Genomic DNA, 20,833 nt, shown 5'->3' on the forward strand with positions numbered 1-20,833 from the left:
TTTGTCCTAACTGTATATTCTGCCTTCAGATATTAACTAATGGTATTATTAAGTCATCATTTTTAGAAGATGTTGAAAAATATTATTTGTATTTTGTTTATTCTCTATTCTAACTTCTATTTTTTGTAGTAGTATTTGTACATAGTGCATGTCTATAATTCATAAATATACACACATTATGATTGTACATGCTCAAACTGTGCAGTTAGGGTTCAAGATTTGTTTTTTAATTGAAGTATAGTTGACACACAATGTTACATTAGTTTCACGTGGAAGGTTCAAGATTTTTTAACGTGGATTTTCAAGTATGCTTTGGTTTTGTTTGTTTGTTTGAGATAGTGCCATCTAGTGCATGTTGAGAATAACTGCTCAGTTTTTCTTTCCATTTGTATAATCTTTTCCATTTTCTTTTTTTTTTTTAATTTTTTTTTTAACATTTATTTATTTTTGAGAGAGAGACAGAGCATGAACAGGGGAGGGGTAGAGAGAGAGGGAGACACAGAATCTGAAACAGGCTCCAGGCTCTGAGCTGTCAGCACAGAGCCCAATGCGGGGCTCCAACTCACAGACCTCGAGATCATGACGTGAGCCGAAGTCGGACGCTTAACCGACCAAGCCACCCAGGCGCCCCTCCATTTTCAATCCCCTGTACAATTTTTTCTTTCTTTCTTTTTTAAATGGTTTTATTTATTTTTGAGAGAAAGAGAGCCCGAGCAGGGTAGGGGTAGAGAGAGGGAGACAGAAGATCTGAAGCAGGCTCTGTGCTGAGAGCAGAGAGCCTGATTGAGGGCTTAGCTCACGAACTGTGAGATCATGACCTAAGCTGAAGTCAGATACTTAACTGACGAAGCCACCCAGGTGCCCCCTTTGTACAGTTTTCTTAATGAATCATCTTAGTTTACCATAACTTCTAAATGGTTATCATATTAATAAATGTTTATTGATATATCTAGCTATAAGTTGACTCTGTCATTCAGTGCTTCAAATAATGTTTTAAAATGATTTTAAACGTTTGTATGAAATTTGAAGTTAGACATCCAAAAAGGATAGAAGTTTGAAAGAGGAGTGAGGCTTGTTAATGTATTTTTTCATCATGATTAACTATGGAGAGTTTCAAACTTCTATTAAAGTAGAGAGAATAGTATGATGAAACCTCATATACCCATCACCCTCCCTCTTAAACTATATTGAATGTGTGGTATATTATGTTTTATCTATGTTCTCCCAACCCCTGATTATTTTGAAGGAAATCATAGGCATAATTTTCTTTGATTTATGAATATTTCCCAAACGGAATAATTTTATCTTTTTTTTATATATAACTGAGCAGTTTATATATATAACAGTTATTAATTGCCAAGGTTAATTCTTTACACTATGCTGTGTTTACTTGTCTACTGTATCGTTTCCATAGTTATGGTCCAGGTGTTTGTAACCCTGAATGCATAATCTTCTTTCTCATCCTCTGTCTACCTCTATGTTAGGCAGAGGCTTTAAAGGGCTTAATGGGAACAGTTGAGGTATGGTATGAACACTGGTTATTGCTTTACTTGTTTTGCCTCAAATTTAACAATAGTTTATTATTTCTTGGAGACTACTCTATGATAGTCAAATTTTTCTCTATAGAATTGTAAAGGAGAAAGACATTATAACATCATACAGTAAATATATTACTAATGTGATGCTGGTCATCTGTCTTATTCAGATGTCTTTTGAATCAACAGAAAAAAAAGCATGTTACATTGTTAGGTTGGTGGTTGACATTTTTTGCATTAAAAAGTATTATTTTTGCAGCATATGGAAGAGAAGGTGTGAAAATGAACTTCATAGATCGGATCTTTATTGGTGAATTAACTAGCACAGTCATGTGTGAAGAATGTGCAAATGTAGGTGCTTTGGAATTCACTTCAACATGGAATAGATTACAATCATATAATTTTTATTGTTCTCTTTCACATATAATCATCAGCATTTATTTTTATTTGTGACAGATGACTACATAACAGTTTTTGAAAGTCTTTACAATATATCCTTCACTCCCACAAAGGAACATAATTTATAATTTTTCTTAAGTGTTATTTTTCCTCTTGATAAAACCTGTGAAGTTCTTTTAGCCTGTTTGAATGTCTTGGAACACGTTAGCTACTTGTTTGCATTACAATGAAAGAGAAACTTCTGGGAAGGGAGTAACTATGTTATATAACTGTGCATTACCCTAAACCCTAATTCTAATAGAAATAATGCAATAACGTAACAGGGAGATGTACCACATTTTATTTAAAATTTACATTTATATAACTTGTTGAAGTTTTTTTTTAAAGTAAGCGCTCATATTTGAATTTAATGATCATTTTTATTTTGAATGCCATCTGTACTTTAACAACAACTTTAAACACATAAAAGTTTTTATGGGTTTTCAATTACTTGATAACAAATATTTCTGAAAGCATATGGTTTAGAGTATGTTAGGTGTAAACTTTTGTTACATTTTGATCATAAAATAGTTTTCCTGTCTCAGATAATGGGGTACTTTTCTTTTCTCTCTAGTCTTATAAAATCAGTATTATATGTTACATCTCCTTCTAGCCTGTCATATTGAAGCACAGAATTTGTCAACATGATATTACTTACATTTCTAGTATATTCAACATAGAAGTTAATTTCTCTATCACAAACTAGAGAGTGTTTTTAAACAGAATTATCCTAAAAAATCTACAAAATGCAGTCAAGCTCTCTGGCTTTTTTCTTCATGGCTTAATTTTTTTTCTTTTAAATGTTTGTATTTGATTTGTGTTATGGCACAATTTCACCAAAAATATGTGTATATCTTTAGTTAATCAGTTTTATTAAACACAGTTTACTTTGAAGTTACTTTAAATATTATAGGTTAGTCATATTGGCAATATTATAAAATTCAACTGAATTGCATTTATTGAAGTGTTGGGGTATCTTGTTTTGACTAACAATATGTGCTGCTATACCCAATTAAATCACAGTTTATTTCAGGGATGTTTTTTAACTTGAAATTATATTGCCTGGGAAGTTTGAGTCTTTAAAGACTTTATAAAACTACATGGTCTGTATTAGAATTCTAACCAAATGTCTCAATATGTTTTCTTTTTAAGATCTCCACAGTGAAAGATCCTTTTATTGATATTTCACTTCCTATAATAGAAGAAAGGGTAAGGAGAAAACAACTTACTAATGAGTCTTTGGTAGAGAGCATGTATTCATTCATATATTTAGACATTTGTTGGGGCACGTGGCTGGCATGTGACCCTCGATCTTGAGGTTGTGACTTCAAGCCCCACATTGGTTGTAGAGTTTATTTAAAGATAAAATCTTTAAAAGAAAAAAAAAAGACATTTGTTGAGCAAATTATCACATTATCTGAGAGTCATTTTTTTATATACAATAATGGAGTTCACATAGTATATTTGATACTAAGGTTTGTGTATTTATGCATGAAATATGATATATAGTTCTTATTCTCAAAGAATTCAAACCAATATGTTTTATATTTTGAGAATTAATGTTAAGGAAATTATTTCAAATGAGTTAGAAACTTTAAAAAGTAGTTGATATCCAGACTTTATTTGCTAAAGAAGTTTTGTGTTATGTACATGGCATCTATATAGGTTTCAAAACCTGTACTTTTGGGAAGAATGAATAAATGTAGAAGTTTACAGGCAACAGATACTGGTCAGTACAGTGACACTGTTACTATAGAAAATGTTCAGCAACCCAGAGCCACCAAGAACCAGTCTTCATCTAAAGATAAGGTAAGATTATATGCATTTATGAGACATCTATTTTTTAAAACTTTTCCATAAGAACAGTTTCAAAAATATACAAAAGTAGACAAGATAGTATAATAAACTTCCATGTACCTATTTCCCAGATTCATAGTTCTCAAATCATGGCTAATCATGTCTGCATATATACCACATTCTCACCCTCTCCATCTCCAATTATTTTGAAATAATACCCATATAGTGTATACTTCAATGTATGTCTCTAAAAGATGAATACTATTTTGGGGGGGGCGCCTGGGTGCCTCAGTCGGGGAGGCATCTGACTCATGGTTTTGGCTCTGGTCATGATCTCTCAGTTTGTGAGTTTGAGCCCCACATTGGGTTCCATGCTGACAGTGCAGAGCCTGCTTGGGATTCTCTCTCTCCCTTTCTCTTTGCCCCTTCCCTGCTCACTCTCTCTGTATCTGTCTCAAAAATAAATAAATAAACTTAAAAAAACATGAATACTATTTTTAAAGATGTACTTGCAGTACATTATCGTATCTAAAAATATTAGTAATTTCTTAATAGTACCAGCATCCAGTCATTATTTAAATGTCTGCAGTTGTCTCATAAAATACTTCATTTTGTTTTTGCTTTCTAAGGTGTGCTTTAATTTAGGATCTAAAAAAATATCTATAGATTGCAGTTGATTGCCATCTCTTAATCGCATGTCTCTGAGGTCCCTTTTAATTATAGATTTCCCCCTCCTTTTTTCCCTTGCTTTGCAATATATTTGTGGAAGAAATCGGGTATTTTTTTTTTTCTTTTTTCTTTTTTAGCAGTTTCTCACATTCCCACATTCAATAGTAATTTGTTTTGCTATTGCATTCCCATGGTTTTAACAGGTTCCTCTGTTTCCTTTATTTCCTCTCTAAGGCATTTTTATCTAAAGGCCTAATTAGGTTCAAGTTTTATTGTTTTTTTGATTTTTGGCAAGAAAAAATTTAACTGGTGGTGTATCCTTCCATCAAGAAGATGAACATATAGGTTGCCTGAGTGGCTCAGTTGGTTAAGCCTCCAACTTCAGCTCAGCTGTCATGATCTCACAGTTCGTGTGTTCAAGCCCTGCATCAGGCCCTGTGCTGACAGCTCAGAGCCTGGAGCCTGCTTTGGATTCTGTGTCTCCCTCTCTCCCTGCCCCTCCACTGCTCACGCTCTCTCTCTTGAAAATGAATAAACATTAAAAAACTTAAAAAATATATTTAAAAAAAAAGAAGATGCACATTATGTTTGAAGTGTAATCTTTGATGTCACCAGTCACCAATCACCATTGTCTAGATCCTCTATTTTACCAGGAACATATCTGGTTGTTGAATTATCTCCTAAAAATTTATTTATTATTACAGGCTTTTTATTAATTTTTGAGATAGCGTGAGCAGGGGAGGGACAGAGAGAGGGGGGTTAGAGGATCTGAAGCATGCTCCATGATGACAGTAGAGAGCCCGACATGGGGCTTAAACTCACAAACCTACAAGGTCATGACTTGAGCCAAAGTCTTGATGTTTAACTGACTGAGCCACTCAGGCTCCCCTACCTCATAAAAATATAAAGAAATCAATCTAAATTTGCGCTTCATTTTTTTTAAAAACTTTTTTTAATGCAATATGATTTGTACTGACTCGGCAAATTGATATATTATCACATTTAGGTTTTTCTGTTAGAAGACTCTTGAAGTGGCAAGACTACAGAGAGTATATACAAAGGTTTATAATAAAAAAGCCTCCCTCACAGCCCTGTTCTACAAAAGTTCTGTTTCTTTCTCCACAGATAAGTAACTGCTATTGTGGGCTTCTTGTATAAGGATGCATTTCTAAATTGGAACGATTTGTTATTGTATCTTTTGTCGATTGTAGTTCAGGTAGATTTAGGAAATGGATTTCAGAGGTACGAGAAAAAGTATCTGATAATTGCGGAAGGCATAAATAAGACTTACTGGCATTTATTTTCAGTAAGGTCACAAGGTTCTTTTCTCTGAAAACACTGTCAATTTACAGAATCAACTAGTTCACGGCAGAAAATGTGTAAGAAAATTACCATCTGGAGAAGATAGAGTGGCCGTCATATGCCGAGAATATGAAAACCCTGGGATGAGCGGAGATTCCTCAGTGTGTGCAGGCGTCGTGAGTACTGAGGCAGCTCTGGCCGAAAGCCCTACTGATGGCAGCGAAAAAGAAGCCAGCCCTTCCGAAAGTAGTGCTGATGCTGACAGTGAGGCTTCAGAATCGGAAAGTACTTCTCAGCAGGCTGTCCTGTTGAGGTCTAGAAGTGGATGCTGTGCGCACAAAAATGGACCCCCTCCCCAGCGGCCACTCACCAAGGAGACTGGCAGCGGTGACGAGGGAGTGGCTGAAGCTATTTCTGAACTGTATTTGAGCAGCACTGTAACTGGAGATAGAGATCTTGACAGAGAAAATAAGCCACCAGATGTTCCAAATAATTTGTGTTCATCACAGGAGAAGTATGTGTTGTCTCCTAGCCCCCAAAAGGCTTTTCTTTCCCTTTCTCAGAGCTATATAACTACTTCTAAAGAATGCTCAGTTCAGTCCTGTCTCTACCAGTTTACATCTATGGAATTACTAATGGGGAATAACAAGCTTCTATGTGAGAATTGTACTGAAAAGAAACAGAAGTACCAAAAGGAAACCATTTCTGCAGGTAAATATTTAGGTTTTTGTTTTTCTTAGTATTCATGGGTTATATGATAGTGACTATCATCCCAAATAAAGGTGGGTTATAGATCCCAAATAAAGGAAACTAAGAAACTTGTCTCCATACTTAAGTTTCTTGGAGGCGGGGATTGTCTTTTGCATAGTCGTACCTCAGCACTGAAGACTGTGACTGAACTTTTAAATAGATTTTTGTTGAAATAAATTGGACAGGAAGTACCCATCTCTGCCTTGAAAATGCAAAACCATAGAATCTCATTTCAGGGGACTGGCTCTCTGAAATCTTTCCGGAAAAAATTTCCCTAGAACAGACAGTTGTATCACTAGTGAGATTAATGTGCTTTACAAATCACACCAATCTAGTATGGAGTCCTATCATAAGATATGAATTTGATGATTTTAAGTAATTGTATGTTACAAAGCTAGCAATAGATGTGTTTAGTTGAAGAGAGAAAAGTGGAAAAAGACTTGTCAAATAATTTTTTAGTGCATCTCTAGCCATGATTAAATGGAGAGAATACTCTGATTCTTAGTGACTAGTCTGTTTCAAAATGCAGGTTTTATAATTACTCAGGGATGGTGAGGCCAACAGATCCGGAGACAGTTGGCACTGAAGAGATAGTTTGTTACGTACAGTTCTGAAGAGGAGCCAGCACACTAAGCTGTGGCAGGCAGGCCCCATGGGGAAGTAGCAGGGTGGTCAGGAGGCAGAAGGAGCGAGAGAAGACATGGACAACAGCCTTTATTGTAGTTTCCAGGGAGGGTATTGGAATCAGCAAGGTAGGATCTACAGGCTTAGAACTGATTGACTAGTTTTCAATAATTTCAGTGGGCTCTGGGGCATTGGGGCTGTCTCCACTTATGTAGTACTTGGCCCTAGTGTGATTAGGCCAGGTGGATAGTGGCCTAGAGTATCAGAGCCCAATAAAGGAGGTGGTTGGGTATGGGCTTTGGATTGGTTTGTATGAAAGGTACTCTTACATTGTTTATTATGTCTAGGAATTCTCTAGCTCTGTCGGACTCCTTCCCTCTGGTGTCAGCAAGGCCCCAGGTGTCAAAGTATCAGAATAAAGACATGCTTAATACACTAATAATTAAAGAAATGTCTAGATGGGAGAAGGAAGAAGTACCAATTTACGTTAATCCAGATTAAATATGCTGTTGGCCGTATTCAAATCCTATCCCAAGTACTGTCTAACAACCTCTTACTGAAATGCCCTGTGGTTCCCATGATACGTGATCTCCTTTTTCTGCAATGAGTAATGACCCCCCCCCTTTTTTTTTTTAACTCTAGGTGTGTTTTTGGTGGTCTTTGGCTGGAGGGCTTTGACATAAGTCACTACTAGTCCATCTGCTTCCCAGCTCCCCAAATTTTGTTGCAAGTGTCACTTCCCCTATCTTTTGTCCTTGTAAGTGTGTGCTTTAAAAAAAAAAAAATCCCTTTTGTTTCAGTGGAGTTCTGGAAAGGAATATGGAGCTATGCTGTAACCAGAGTCTAATTTCTTTTTTCATGTTTTCAAAATTATGGTAGGATGCTCCTTTATAAATGTTTACTATATTATATGGTACATGATGTATAAAATGGAATTTTATAAATAAATTATTATATTTTATACAGAAAAGAAAGCAGAAGGGGTTTATACTAATGCCAGGAAGCAATTGCTCATTTCTGCTATTCCAGCAAACCTAATTCTCCATCTTAAAAGATTCCATCAGGTAAAAGACCCTATAGTAGCACTGTAGTAATTTTATCATATGTTTCTCAGAGCCCTTCTACATCATGTAAATTGTTATCAAGGATTAGACAGTAATTTATTTAGTTCAAAATTTGTCATATGGGATTTACCTGCTTTTTCAGTGATAATAGTTTACAAGACTTTTCTAATTATAATTGTTTAATTCATAATACTGTATTTGGCAGTTTATGTGGTAGGAAGCTAAGGGAGTGTGTGTGTGTGTGTGTGTGTGTGTGTGTGTGAGAGAGAGAGAGAGAGAGAGAGAGAGAGAGAGGGAGAGAATAAAAAATAGGATTTATTAAGAATCATTAGAAGCAGGGAAATAGCCACGTACACATAGCTCTCTGAACTCTCATGATCCTAATGGTAGGGGTGAGTGGGCTTGGACTAAATGCAAAAAGGACTGCAAGGCAGATCTCACCTCTGTAGGGACTCTATAGTGAGAGGGAGCCCAAATGTTTTAATGTGTCAGGTTTTTCTCTGTAAATTTTAATCCAATGCCTTGTCTTGTTTTGTTTTGCATTTGATATAATGATTTTAAAGTTTCTCTGAAAGAATAAATAAGTTAAAATGCAAAACAGTTTAGGAAAAGTTAGAATGGGTAGTTTTTTTGATATCAATTTAGAAATGAAACTATGGTAATTAAAATGGTATGGTCAAAATTGTCAAATAAAACATGAGTACTATTTAAAGCTTTTTTGTTATGGTAAAGGAAGAATCTCAAATCAGTTGGGAAGCAGGTGGATTATTTCTTTTAAGTTTATTTGTAAGTAATCTCTACACCCAGTATGGGGCTCGAACTCACGACCCGGAAATTAAGAGTCACATGCTCTTCCGACTGAGCCAGCCAGGCACCCTGGGGGGTGGATTATTCAATAACGGATTTAGGGAAAATAGCTGAAATAAAAATATAAAGCTTCCCTCTATACCATATATCAATACTATTTTCAGATAAATATTTAACTGTATAAAACAAATCATCAGAAGACCAGAAGAAAACTTAAATGAATATTAACCTGACCCCTGGGTGGACGATTTTCTAAGTATGAAACCCATGAAAAAAATCTCAAGGGAAAAGATTAGGAGCTTTGATTATGTATCTGCAACATTTCAGGTGGTCTACAGGTGGGCAGGAAGAAATTTTTCTCTACACCCCCATCTATATCCACTGAAAGATTAAATTCTTTATTTTCTACAGCCAGGATTGTAGAAACTCGGGGGAAATGAAATGTCCATGGAGAACACAAGCAGGTGTATCATGTCTCATTGTATCAGAATGCCTTTAATGAAGAGTATCTATGTGCAGTTACTCTGTGTAAGCAAGATAGAGGCATGTCAGATCTTAGACGCTAATTTCATGATATACCACAGTTGTTTTATATTTGGTATTTGCATCTCAATTTAGGAACTTACAGAAAGAATTCATGCCCTCAAAAGGAAGTATTTATAGACTAGTGACTAGTCCAAAACTGATCTATGGGTCTTGGACTATTCATTAGTCAAGTTTTCATAGCTATTAAAAAAACTGACTTCTAGAATTCCTCTTTTGGTTTTATTAACAAATAGTGATGTAGATGAATTAAGTTTGTTGCATTAAAAAATTGTTCTTTTGGTCTTTTTAAGGCTGGCTTGAATCTTCGAAAAGTAAACAGACATGTTGATTTTCCACTTATTCTTGATTTGGCACCATTCTGTTCTGCTACTTGTAAGGTTAGTATGTTATTAAGATGTTTAATTGACTTGCACATAATATGCTTAAAATTATTAGGCCATTCTTTCCTCCCTTCCTCCCTTTTTATTCGTGGCCTAATGTATTAGTTTAATTGTTCCATAATTGGCTACTGAAAGCCACTTCAAGTTGGCTCCTCGTTTGACGTGACTCTGGTGGTTTCTCTCTAAATGATTATGCTGCCAACCGGAATATATTATTCACTTGTTGAATTTTTAAATTTTCATTTTAGGGATTGCTTTTAAATTTTAACTTAAATTAAAAAAATTTTTTTTAATCATTACATAAAATACATAATTCCAAAGTCAGATCAATGTATAAAACAAGGTAAATTCAAACAAGGATAGCTTTTCTCCATGTTCATTCCACTTGTTTCTTCCCTCTCTTTATAGATAACCATTTAAAAATTATTTATTCTTCCGTAATTTTTAAAAATATAAGCAGATAGGTATGTATATGTGCACCTTCAGTCTTAAATAATCACAGCTTATGATATGTGTCCTTTTCTCTACCTTATTATTATTTTTTTTAATGAGTATTCCCAAATAGTCTGGGGCCTAGCTTTAACATTTATTTATTTTTTGAGAGAGAAACAGAGACAGAGAGAGATACAGCATGAGCAGGAAAGGGGCAGAGAGAGAGAGGAAGACACATAATCTGAAGCAGGCTCCAGGCTCTGAGCTGTCAGTACAGAGCCTGATGCGGGGCTCGAACTCAGAAACTGTGAGATCATGACCTGAGCCGAAGTCAGACGCTTAACTGACCCACCCAAGTGCCCTTTTCTACCTTATTAACATATCCTGGAGATTATTTCATAGCAGTTTTTTGAGATAGTCTGCATTGCATTTTTCAAGCAATGTAGCACTCTGTTGTGTCACCGCATCATAATTTATTCAGCCGGTCCCCAATTTAATGGGGACCCATTTATTTGGGTTTATTCTAGTTTACTTTTATTTTTTTAAGTCTTTGTTTGAAAGAGAGAGCAAGGGGAGGGGCAGAAAGAGAGGAGAGAATCCCAAGCAGGCTTCACACTGTCAGTGAGCCCGAGCCCAAGGCCAGGCTCGATCTCACCAACTGTGAGATCATGACCTGAGGTGAAATCAAGAGTCCGATGCTTAACTGACTGAGCCACCCAGGAGTCCCCCAGTTTATTTTTAATCAAAGTGTAGTTGACATACAATATTACATTATTTTCAGGTATATAATTTAGTGGTTCAACTTTACAAAGTGATCACAATAAATCTAGCTACCTTCTGTCACCGTACAAAGTTGTTATCGTGTTATTAACTATATTCCCTGTACTGTGCATTATATCCTCATGTCTCCGGTTTTGTTTTGTTTTGTTTTGTTTTGTTTTGTTTTGTTTTGTTTTGTTTTGTTTTGTTTTAAAGGCAAATATCTTTTTAGAGAGCTAGTGAGCAGGGGAGAGGGGCAGAGGGAGAGAGAGGATCTTAAGCAGCCTCCATGCTGAGCTAGCAGGGAGCCCAACATGGGGCTTGATCCCAAAACAGTGAGATCATGACCTGAGCTGAAATCAAGTTGGGTGCTTAACCGACTGAGCCATCCAGGTGCTCTTCCAGTTTTTTGGTATTACAAATATTCCTGCAGTTAATAGTCAAAGTAATGATTAGTCAGTAACATATCTTTTTATGTTTTTCCTACTTGCTTGTGAGATAGAAACCTTTAAGAGGACTGATAAATCCAAGAGTAATGCCTTTGTGATTTCACTAGATTACAAGAAATACATCTGCATAGAGGTTGTACCCCTTTGCGTTCCACATGCAATGTGTATGAGAGCTCTTTTCCTCACAGCCCAGCCAACAGAGAATGTTGTCAGACTTTTGCATTTTGCCAATCTAATACATGTGGAAACATATCTCTTTGTAGTTTTAACAATGCATTTTCCTTAGTTTAAAGCAGGATATACGTTTGACTTAATTTTCCTTTTTATAATATTTCACTAGATATTACTAATTTCAGTTTTTTCTTTGTCTAAAAGAATGTAAATGTGGGAGATAAAGTTCTCTATGGTCTCTATGGCGTAGTGGAACACAGTGGCTCAATGAGAGGAGGTCACTACACGGCTTATGTGAAAGTGAGAGCACCCTCCAGGAAATTATTGGAGCATATCACTGGAAAGAAAAATGTACCTGGTATGCCATCCTAAGTTTACATTGTTCTTAAAAACAAATGAATTTTATTCTTTGTTTCATGGATTACCTCCAGTGGATTCGCTTTGTTAAAGTTAGGTGAGGAATATCTTTAACAGTACTTAGATAATCTTACAGAACTTTAAATATCCTAAGACTGTACCCTTCTTCAGGGTATTAAGTCATTGTGTGTAGTGGCATTTTATTTAACACAACACAACACCAAAAGATTTTGAAGACCTACCAGGTCCTCAGAATAGAGTTGGGGTTGAAAATTTGCAGGCTCTGCTTATGGATCAGCAAACTTTCTTTGTTTTGTTTTGTTTTTTCTTTCTTTCTATTTCAGTGAGAATAATTCTTTTCCTTGAGCAAATAAATATCTAAAAGTTTAATATTTCACTAGATATTTAAAGTGAAGTGATACTATATTAATGCTTTGAAAGTTCATTTTGGAAGATGTTTAACACAAGAAGAAACGTACACAATAAGATCTAGCGTTAGGTAAATACAGTTTGTGTGATGAATGTGTTGTTGTTTAGAATGTAGAGCAAAAACATACTTATTGTAAAATGATACTTCTTTTTGTTTCGTTAGATTTGAAAGAACCTGACAGTGAATCGGCAGACCAGTGGGTCCATGTTAGTGACACTTATGTGCAAGTGGTTCCAGAATCAAGAGCACTTAGTGCACAAGCATACCTTCTTTTTTATGAAAGAATATTATAATTATTTGTTAATAATTAATGGTAATGATTATTTAGATCACTTTTGTTCAAATGCTGCAATGATAACATAATATGCAATGTGCCTTTGTAGTCTTTTCTGTAGGATTAGCATGTCCCTCAAATGCCCTTGGAGATTTTTACCATTTCTGGCAAATCCTTTTAAAGTAAATTAAATTTACTCAGTGCTTTCATATGTATATTCTTAAAATAAATGTGAACACATGTTTTTAAAGAAAAATTTGTCCTGGAAAAAAACCAGAATCTGCAGTATTAGAGGAAACCCCCTTATAATGTGGCTTATTACTCTGAGAATTCAGAAATAATGCTGGCCAATCAAATTGTTCCTTAAAACAGTGTTTACCAAATGTTAGTCACATACCATTTCATCTGTATGTACTGTTTACTGGTTATTTTTAACCTTATTATTTAGCGTTACATTTTTAAACATAGCCTTGTTTTGAGCGTATTCCCCATTCTATGTGCTAGTTTTGTTTTTTCTAATAAGCATTAAAATAAATACATAACTACTGAAGAAAAATTGTTCATTCATGTAGCACTCCACTGAAAATCACCTCAGGGCTGTCTAGCCATGTATGTATACCACTATGTGGGAAACATTGCTATAACATACACTTACACAGTAGGCATAGTGACCTCGTCTTATTTTGTGTGGTTCAACCATTTAAAGATCCCACAGTAGCTTCAGTAATAGGGGTTTACAAATAAATTCTTGATTAGCTTATTGAAAATATTGAAAGATATCAACATATTATTTGCAGCCTATTCATGATGGAGTTAAGGAAAATTTGCATATAATTAGCCAAGGTCAAAATGTAATTGATCATTGTAACATGCAGAATTGGTAAATAGAAGTTTTTAATCCATATGGGATCATTGGATGCTTTTGAAATATAAATTACCAAATTATATTTGTAAATGATAGAGAATTATATTGTCATTATACTTGACGGGAATATAATACATTTTCTAGTTCTGTAGGTCAGTAAGTATTAATCGTGGTTTTGGGTTTGAGATCACTTTTCTTTGTCTTCAACAAGCATCATTAATAAATTCAAGTGAGGTTAGCTTTTATTGTAATGGGGTATAAAGTTGGCATTTCAGATTTTAAATAAATAATAGCAAAAATGTGGTAGTTCACCCTCCACCCCAGAATACAAGTTATTAAGCTGTCAAAACTTGGTATGAAAATATTACTATTACTTATTAGACTTAAGATTTTAAAAAGTAATGGCCACTCGGGTCTGACATTACTGAATCAAAATACATAACTGCATGGTTCAAGCATCCTAATTATTAGTGCCAACAAATCATACTACAGGCAGCTACTGGCTAAGTGCCTAGTTCTAGTTCACTCTCCTCTTGGGAAGGAAGGATAGGAATAGTAGCTGTAGATTATGTGTGGAAATATTTAACCAAGCCTCTGCCCCTTCTTAACATTTAAGTATGTAGAACATTATCAAGTTCACCGGTGCTGCCTTTTCATATGTAAATGAGTGGAACTGTGATTAGTGTTAAAGATGGTAATAATATACAAAACTCAGAGCTTAAAAATGTCATTGCACAAATTCTATTTTTTGGGCATTGAAGTTCCAGTAGTAGTATTTTCTTGATTTTTAACTTGAAATGATGGAGAAATATAGCTTTATGAATTAATCTGCAAACTCATGTTGTGTCCTGTAAAAATCAGTTTATACTGTCTAAATTAAACAGAGTTTTATGTTTAATCGTAATCCATTAACATTGAAGTTTTCAGTACCAGAGCAGTGAATTTTTTTGTGGAAAATATGTGTTAAATCTCTTTATTCAAGTTAGCCATACTGGTAATGACAATTACTATCCCTTCCCCCAAAAGTAAAGATACCATTATGAGGCATATGTTTTCCATTAGGTGGTCACTAGCTTCTTGTTTCATTGACAGAGAGATAGACAAGAGAAAAGGAGAGAAAGAAAGAAGGAAAGAAAGATAAAAAGGAAGAGAAAGGATAGGAAAGAAACAAGAGCATTCTTTTTTGTTGCTTGTTGGTTTCATCCCTTACATAGCCGAGTCAGAGATGGTAAATGATAGCCGAGGGCAAGAATCAGGGAAAGTGCCTTGTCCTCTTTTCGTTAATAGGATGCCAGGAAATGCACCAGTGTTGTATTTATCAAAGAGGAGACCTATTGAGCTTTATTCTGAGTACCAGTGAAGACTGACTTTTCATTGAGATACATTGTAGCTTCAGAATATTACCTGGGTACTCAGGTGCTGTAGTAGTTTTTATGCTTAACTTCACATTTAATCATTAAGTAGGTATTTTTTGAACACCTGCTATGGATCAGGCACTGTGCTGACACTATTTTAACGTTTTAAAATGGAGAGGCCTCTGTATGTTTTAGACATTATTCCAGAAGTAACATGCAAAGACGATACTTTATTTTCATTTCATGGTAAAAGCGCTAAGTCTGAAACCTATTTTTTTCTGGCCTAGAGTTCATGAATATTTTTCAGGGTCTGCTGGTAACCAAATAAATTTTATTTTGATACCTAAGAATTTCCTAAAGACAGATTTGTAATAGAGAAAAGTATGTTAAGTTACACATGGGCCTACATGTTTATTCTAAAGATTCTGAATGCACATCTGCAGGGTTTCTGAATTGCAAAGCTACTGTAACTACTGAAGCTACTGAAACAATAGTTTCTAGATGACCTCAGGACACCATACAAATAAGTGAGAAATGTTTACAGAGTCTCAAAACAACTACCATAGTGTTTGGCCAAATGAGTGTCAGATGTAAAACAGAAATTTCATTAGCTCTATTTAGAAAATGGTTTACAGGGTATGTCTAACCCCAGTTTCCCCTGGTTTTTCCTGCTTAAAATGGTAAAATTTTGATTATGTGCCAATTATGTGAATATTTTTGACATAACCAAATATATGTCTGTATTTAAGATTTTGTTATTTAATGTTTTAAAACAGATGTGAAAACCCACCTTTCTGGGTGGCAGGAAGAGTAGTAGTTGGTGTCAGTCCTAAGAGTAGTTGATTCCTGTTTTCTTGTTTTGAATGTTCCAACAAAACTTACCAAATATGACAGCTCTTAGCTCACGTGTGTGATGAAGTTAGCCAGTAATTTTAAACAATAGCTGAATAAAATTTCCTGAAGATTAAGCTGTAGAATGTATCACCTTCATCTAATTTTTATAGTACAAAATAACATTCTGCCTACTTTTTCTAAATTCATATTCATGACTTGTCTGCACGTTACCTGATCAAATAAGCCTAAACTACGTTATGTGCAATAAAATTGAGCCTTTAGATATTATCTAGTGCATTAAGAAAGACTATTTTTAGATATGAAAATATTTTGGTTCATGTAGAAATCAATTCAAATTTGTTTAAAAGATAGTTGGCTATATTTTTAATTTTGAATAATGCTGGTTATATAGCATTCCTAGTGTTTTATCTATACTTTTTTTTGCGGTGTTTTTAGAAAATAACTATGTAACTTATTGAGCATTATTTTGATGTTACTTTATAAAAATGCATAATAAATATTAAATTCTTTATGTTTCACAATTGGTCCTGGAGTTTTTGCAGTGCACATTATCGATAATATTTTATTTATCAGCAGTGTATTTGCTAACTTAGCTATATTCAAAATATCCTTCCTACGGGACGCCTGGGTGGCTCAGTCAGTTGAGCGTCCGACTTCAGCTCAGGTCATGATCTCGCGGTCTGTGAGTTCGAGCCCCGCGTTGGACTCTGTACTGACAGCTCAGAGCCTGGAGCCTGTTTCGGATTCTGTGTCTCCCTCTCTCTCTGCCCCTCCCCCGCTCATGCTCTGTCTCTCTCTCTCTCTCTCTCTCTCTCTCTCTCTCTCTCTCTGTCAAAAATAAATAAATATTAAAATTAAAAAAATATATCCTTCCTATTTTAGAAATTATTTCAGAACAAAATCTTATTATAGGTCACTTTCACTCTAATTTCAATATTTACCAAGGGTGGGTCTTGATCCTTTCATATGTTTCTCAAAATGTTTGGATTATTTAGACAGGAAAATTTATTAGGATATATTTTGTTTGCCTATTTTGAATTTAAACATTTTTGGGTTATGAAACTCTTTGAGATTATGATGAAAGCAATAGACCATCTTTCATTTGTTCAATAATTTGATTATTTTTTGAATACCTTCTGTGTGGTACGCATTTGGAAATACAGCACTGAACACAAGAGACAGAAATCTAAGAAGTAAGGAAATAGACATTTTAAAGTTTATTTTGAGGGGGCGGGGAAGGGCAGAGAGATCCCAAGCAGGCCCTGTGCTGTCAGCACAGAGCCCAATGGGGCTCGATCCCACAACCATGAGATCATGATCTGAGCCCAAATCAAGAGTTGGTGGCTAAACCACTGAGCCACCCAGGTACCCCAGGAAGTAAAAGAATAAAGAAAAGATATATCAAATAATCAATGATATGGAGAAAAGTAACATTACCTACAGAGTCATATGGAAGTTAAGGTCTGTGGATGAAAGATGTTCTAGGGATAAAATGTGTTATGATATTAGTCCTGATAGTCCCAAAGGGAAGCTATGAGTAGGGGGAGAAGGAAGGTTTTAATTCTGGGGCCTGTCATCATTCTTGCTAATGGCAGTGTAGGGGCTAGGAAGGGAAATCTTGACAGTTATCTCAGAAAAATACATACTGAAGATTTTTGTATGTAATTTCGGAGTTTCATGGACCTCCCTGAAGCTATTTTCATACATTTTTTAAGTTGCACTCAAGCAGAATTATCCAAAATGTTTGTGTTCCAATATGTATCAGGATAGTGTAGATTTTGCTGCAGTAACAAATAACTCCACATCCCAATGACTTAACACAAGAAGAGTTTATTTCTTCCTCGCCCAAAGTCCTCCATGAATCTGGGCAATCTGCACAGGCAACTATTTTCCAACTGGTGATTAAAAAAAAAACTTTTTTAATGTTTATTTTTGAGAGAGAGACAGAGTGTGGGCAGGGGAGGGGCAGAGAGAAAGAAGGAGACACAGAACAAGAAGCAGGCTCCAGGCTCCAAGCTGTCAGCCAGAGCCCAATGGAAAGCAAACTCATAAGCTGCAAGATCATGACCTGAAGTGAAGTTGGGCGCTTAACTGACTGAGCCACCCAGGCTCCCCTCTAACTGGTGGTTTTGTAAATCAGGCTTTTATCAGGTGGTTCTATCATTTTAACACCAGGTCTCTCCACTCTAGCAGGGGAAGAGAGCATTAAAATTCTTGCACCAGCCGTTAAATTCATCTTGGATGTGTCACTCACAACCCATTGGCCAGAAATAGTCACATGGCCCTGCCTAATTGCAAAGAGGGATGGGTAGGATAAGTAAGAAAGAGTAAGTCTCCCATGGGCTGTCTTGTTTCACTTAGCATAATCTTTTCAGAGTTCACCAGTGTGGTAATATGTATGAGTTCCATTCCTTTCTAAAGCTAAGTAATAGTCTATTATATGTATATACCATAGCTTTAAATAATTTTATTCTTAAATGTTAAGATGGATGCTATATGGAACTTAAAGTGTTAAGTTAAAGATTCTTAAAGAATCTTAAAGAACTTAAAGATTCATATCTTGAATGATAGGAATACTTCCTAATTCTGTATCTTTTCCACATCTCATTTAACTTTTCCACTTAACCTTAAGGCTAACTTGATTCCACAAGTACTAATACAAAGTACTAACGTGAACATATCCTCCCTTTGAATTTTCTACTTCATATAGTGCAAACAGGGAAAATTAATTTAAAAAGTAATTTACAATGTCTGCTAATCTGTTAGTCATAAATAGCAGATTGCCAGGACTGGCAAGATGGTGGCTGCTTCAGCACTTTCTGATCAAGGTGCAGAATGACCAGACTGAAGCAGATCATATACATGACAGCTGCTCAGACACTTTTTTTTATAAAAAAATTTTTAATGTTTATTTTTGAGAGGGAGACACAGAGCATGAGCAGGGGATGGGCAGAGAGAGGGAGACACAGAATCTGAAGAAGACTCCAGGCTGTGAACTCTCAGCACTGATTCTGACACTGTGCTCCAACTCACAAACGGTACCTTGAGATCATGACCTGAGCTGTCGTCAGATGCTCAACCGACTGAACCACCCAAGCGCCCCTCAGACAGACATTTTAACCACAAAAATACATTCCGAGAAAGTTTGGTGTTGGAATACATATATATATATATGTGTGTTATCTCCTACAGGTCATAACATTACAGGGAAATCCCAAATAGTGGTGAGGGAAAGGGAAATGGGACTATGAAACTCTTTTCCTGGTTTGGCCAAAAGTGATTGCCGAGAATGTCTTAAGTTGGCACAAGGAAAAAAATATGAGATATTTAATAATTATCTTTATTTGGCAATGGGTTTCCAAAATGATTGACCTATATTGGGGTTGTTCAAAATATTCGCTCATTTGACAAATGCAAGAATTCTTGTATGATAAGCAGTATGCTGACTGGCTGATTAGCAGAGATGGGGGTGGGAGGAACCATACCAGAAAATTGCTTCAACTTTTAACTAGAGAAATAGATTACAGGAAGTTAAGAACATATGAAACTTTAAGTAGGGCAATGAGGTTTCAGAGAGAAGTTTCTCTGATTAGAACGTTTCTCAAAGAAACAAACTTGAGTATCAGGCCCTATGCAAAAAATCTGGGTAATAAAATCAGAGCAAAAGCAGTGATAACCACTGGTAACATGTAGTATCATGTCTTTTTTTCTTAAGAGATTTAAAAAATCCGTAGTGTGTGTAGTCTTTTTTGTGCTAAGTGGAAATTGGGGAAAAGGGCTAAAAGAATGGAGCTTTTCTTTTGCTTCCTGTAGTATCTTCATGCATTCACACCATGGTGTTGCCAAGTAATTATTTGTAAGCGTTTCTTCCAAGATAAAATTTTATTTCAAAGGCCACGTGGATTCGAGGACCAGCATATCTTTAGCTATTGAGGACTTCCTTCTGCTGATCCAGGAGTATCTAGGTTTCAAGTGTTCTATTAAGGAAGACTGAGTTTCATACAAATAGTATGTATATTTCGCATCTATATTTATCTTCTTTACCCATCTATATGTACATAATTTTATTTCTCTTGCAATTTGCTTTTTTTTTTTTTTTTTTTTGCTTGCACAATTCCCTATGAAACAACTTGGTTCACTCTTGAGTCCAGCAAAAGTTTCTAGTTACTCTCTAGAAAGGCACTTTCCAAGATTTAGTTGAGAAGTAAATACTGTATCTTCGTAATACTTTCGTTTTCCTTGTGATTTGTAGCTCCTAGCCTGGAAATTGATACTTTTGATACTTTAACGTCGTTCGTATTAAAACATCGTGCAAAGTATTCTATTCGAGGAAATGCATTGCAGAAATCCTTACGGGAGGCCATCTTGTAGTCCAGAGAAATGACTAACAGGACAGAAACGGATAGCCCCACTTTTCCCTAAGGGTCACGGGTAAAGAAGGAAAATATCGGGACTAGCTGGGAGACGTATAGCTCAGCCAGTGTCGCCAGAAGGGGGCGCGAAGTTTTGAGGTTAACAAAGACCAGCCGCCGCGGGTTCAGTTAAGGTCTCTGCAGTCGCTACCATCCAGACTGGGCACTTCACTAACGGCCGGTCTGTCCGAAGCGGAACCCTCAGAGACGTTCTGTAAATACCGAAGTCTGGAGAACTCCAGAACTTCCGACCACAGCCTGGCCAGCCTGAAGTGCCGCTCTCTACGGCCGAGCAACACACCGTAGTTGGTTCAGTTTGACCCTGACGCCCCGCCGTAGTGTGAAAGTAGCGCAGCGAATTCAGCCTCCCTTTTCCGAAGCGAAAACGTTGCTGGGAGAATATACTGCTCCTTGAAAGAGGATCCGTTGCTAAAGTAAAAAAAAAAAAAAATTGAGGGCGTTCTGTACTGAACACGTAAGCTCCTGGCTGTCTGCCCAGGGTAAAGATGAAAATGAGTTGAGCCTGGCTCAATTAAGAGGTAACCTACAGGACTGTTCAGAC

General features: G+C 35.9%; 1 protein-coding gene across 11 annotated transcripts in view; it reads left to right on the forward strand.

Annotated features, from left to right (window-relative positions):
• Positions 1-14,803, forward strand: part of USP45 (ubiquitin specific peptidase 45) — a 73,836-nt gene extending 59,033 nt beyond the window's left edge. For 10 of the 11 annotated variants that reach the window (XM_053222431.1, XM_053222433.1, XM_027057211.2 and 7 more), the window contains 8 exons: positions 1,795-1,886; positions 3,126-3,182; positions 3,639-3,782; positions 5,792-6,452; positions 8,082-8,179; positions 9,823-9,909; positions 11,928-12,081; positions 12,673-14,803. In XM_053222431.1, coding sequence (XP_053078406.1) covers positions 1,795-1,886; positions 3,126-3,182; positions 3,639-3,782; positions 5,792-6,452; positions 8,082-8,179; positions 9,823-9,909; positions 11,928-12,081; positions 12,673-12,803 — 1,424 coding nt within the window. In that variant the 3' untranslated portion in view covers positions 12,804-14,803. The remainder of the gene's footprint in view (positions 1-1,794; positions 1,887-3,125; positions 3,183-3,638; positions 3,783-5,791; positions 6,453-8,081; positions 8,180-9,822; positions 9,910-11,927; positions 12,082-12,672) is intronic. The other variant, XM_027057214.2, reaches the window with a different exon arrangement.
• Positions 14,804-20,833: the final 6,030 nt, after the last annotated feature.

This window comes from Acinonyx jubatus, chromosome B2, assembly GCF_027475565.1.
Source record: "Acinonyx jubatus isolate Ajub_Pintada_27869175 chromosome B2, VMU_Ajub_asm_v1.0, whole genome shotgun sequence".
NCBI classification, from domain to species: domain Eukaryota; kingdom Metazoa; phylum Chordata; class Mammalia; order Carnivora; family Felidae; genus Acinonyx; species Acinonyx jubatus.